The following is a 1585-nucleotide window of genomic DNA, read 5'->3' as shown; positions in this document are numbered from 1 at the left end:
TACTAAGCCATCTAAATTATTTTATACTACTATTTTCATTTATATGATGTTTGGTAATTATTTAAAAACCTACATTTAGAAATCAATAAGTATAAAAATAAAAATATTTTTCTTGGCTATAACTTTTAATTATTAGTCTTGTAATTGTATGTTTGCATGTAAATAAAAAAAATATATATATTCTAGTGACGGTGGAAGTGTATGAGAATCGACAGTGTTTTTCTTTTTTCCTCATTTTGAGGTGTCGCCATAAAGATGCCTTATCTATAAATGTTAGTGTAGTTGCTTCTTTTTCCGACTTATACGCGCTTCTTTGATTAAGTACTTTCTAGGAAAAGATGCTGATGATTGATGAGGAAAGCCATGTGAGGTTCCACCCTTCTAGACGTGTTGCCAAGCTAGCTATAAATGCATGCCTGGAACCCTATTCAGAATACAAGTTTCATATCCATTCTCGTCTGAGATCCAAAGCTACTTTGTAATAGTGTTCTTTAATAACATATATACGTCTTTATTTTATTTTTATCACATTCCTAGGCATGGGTCTTATGCGGTTATCTTCTTCATTGCTTTTCAATGTAAAGAGTTTTACCAAATTGATCTCCATTCGCAACAGCAATTATCAAAGGGATGTGCCAAAAGGTCACCTAGCGGTGTATGTTGGTGAAAATCAAAAGAGGCGGTTTGTGGTCCCCGTTTCATACTTGGAACAACCGTTATTTCAAGAGTTGTTGCGTCAGTCGGAGGAAGAATTTGGGTTTGATCATCCAATGGGAGGCCTAACTATTTCATGCGAAGAAGATCAATTTTTTGAGCTCACTTCCCTATTGCATGCTTAATGATATTTTGTAGACCAACAATTTGTCTTCATTTCTTTTGAGGTGTATATGTGACGTTAATGACAACAAACATATTATTAGTATGTAGAAATGTTTCAATATATATATATATATATATATATATATATATATATATATATATATATATATATATATATATATATATATATATATATATATATATATATATATATATATATATAGAGAGAGAGAGAGAGAGAGAGAGAGAGAGAGAGGTTGAGGTTCATTTGAGACAATTCTAATTTTGTGACACCGTGAGACCGAATCTAAAAATAATTTTAAACTACAAAATAAATGCAAAAATCCAAAAATTCTTTTTTTAAATATTATTTTCGGAACTTAAATTAACTAAAAAAAATAAAAAAAACAATTCCGTTTTTTTTGAAAAATACGTGAAATATTCTAATAGAATATTACACTGACATATTATAAAAAATAATTTTAAAATGCAAAATAAATGGAAAAATCTAAAATTCTTTTTTTTATAAATATTATTGTCGGAACTTGAAATAATTAAAAAAAAAATTTAAAAAAATAAAAAAAAAACTTCCATTTTTTTTGAAAAATACGTGAAATATTCTAATAGAATATTACACTGTACATATTCTAAAAAATAATTTTAAAATGCAAAATAAATGGAAAAATCCAAAAATTCTTTTTTTTTTTAAATATTATTTTCGGAAGTTGAATTAACGAAAAAAAATAAAAAAAAATAAAAAAATGCG

The 1585-nt window shown here is 26.6% G+C and overlaps 1 protein-coding gene across 1 annotated transcript; it reads left to right on the top strand.

Moving 5' to 3' along the window:
• The first annotated feature begins 452 nt into the window (after window positions 1-452).
• On the top strand, window positions 453-922 carry LOC111903757 (auxin-induced protein 15A). The gene has a single exon (XM_023899516.1). It carries the CDS (start codon window positions 540-542, stop codon window positions 837-839), a length of 300 nt encoding a protein of 99 aa, XP_023755284.1. The 5' UTR covers window positions 453-539; the 3' UTR covers window positions 840-922.
• The last annotated feature ends 663 nt before the right edge of the window (window positions 923-1585 follow it).

The sequence above is a fragment of the Lactuca sativa genome, chromosome 8 (assembly GCF_002870075.4).
Source record: "Lactuca sativa cultivar Salinas chromosome 8, Lsat_Salinas_v11, whole genome shotgun sequence".
In the NCBI taxonomy this organism is placed as follows: domain Eukaryota; kingdom Viridiplantae; phylum Streptophyta; class Magnoliopsida; order Asterales; family Asteraceae; genus Lactuca; species Lactuca sativa.
Note: the sequence above shows the minus strand (reverse complement) of the source record. Positions and strands in the feature narration are given on the sequence as shown.

What these genes read in the sequence shown, in the direction of transcription:
- LOC111903757 (XM_023899516.1), top strand. Translation starts at nt 540, where the DNA reads ATGGGTCTTATGCGGTTATCTTCTTCATTGCTTTTCAATGTAAAGAGT.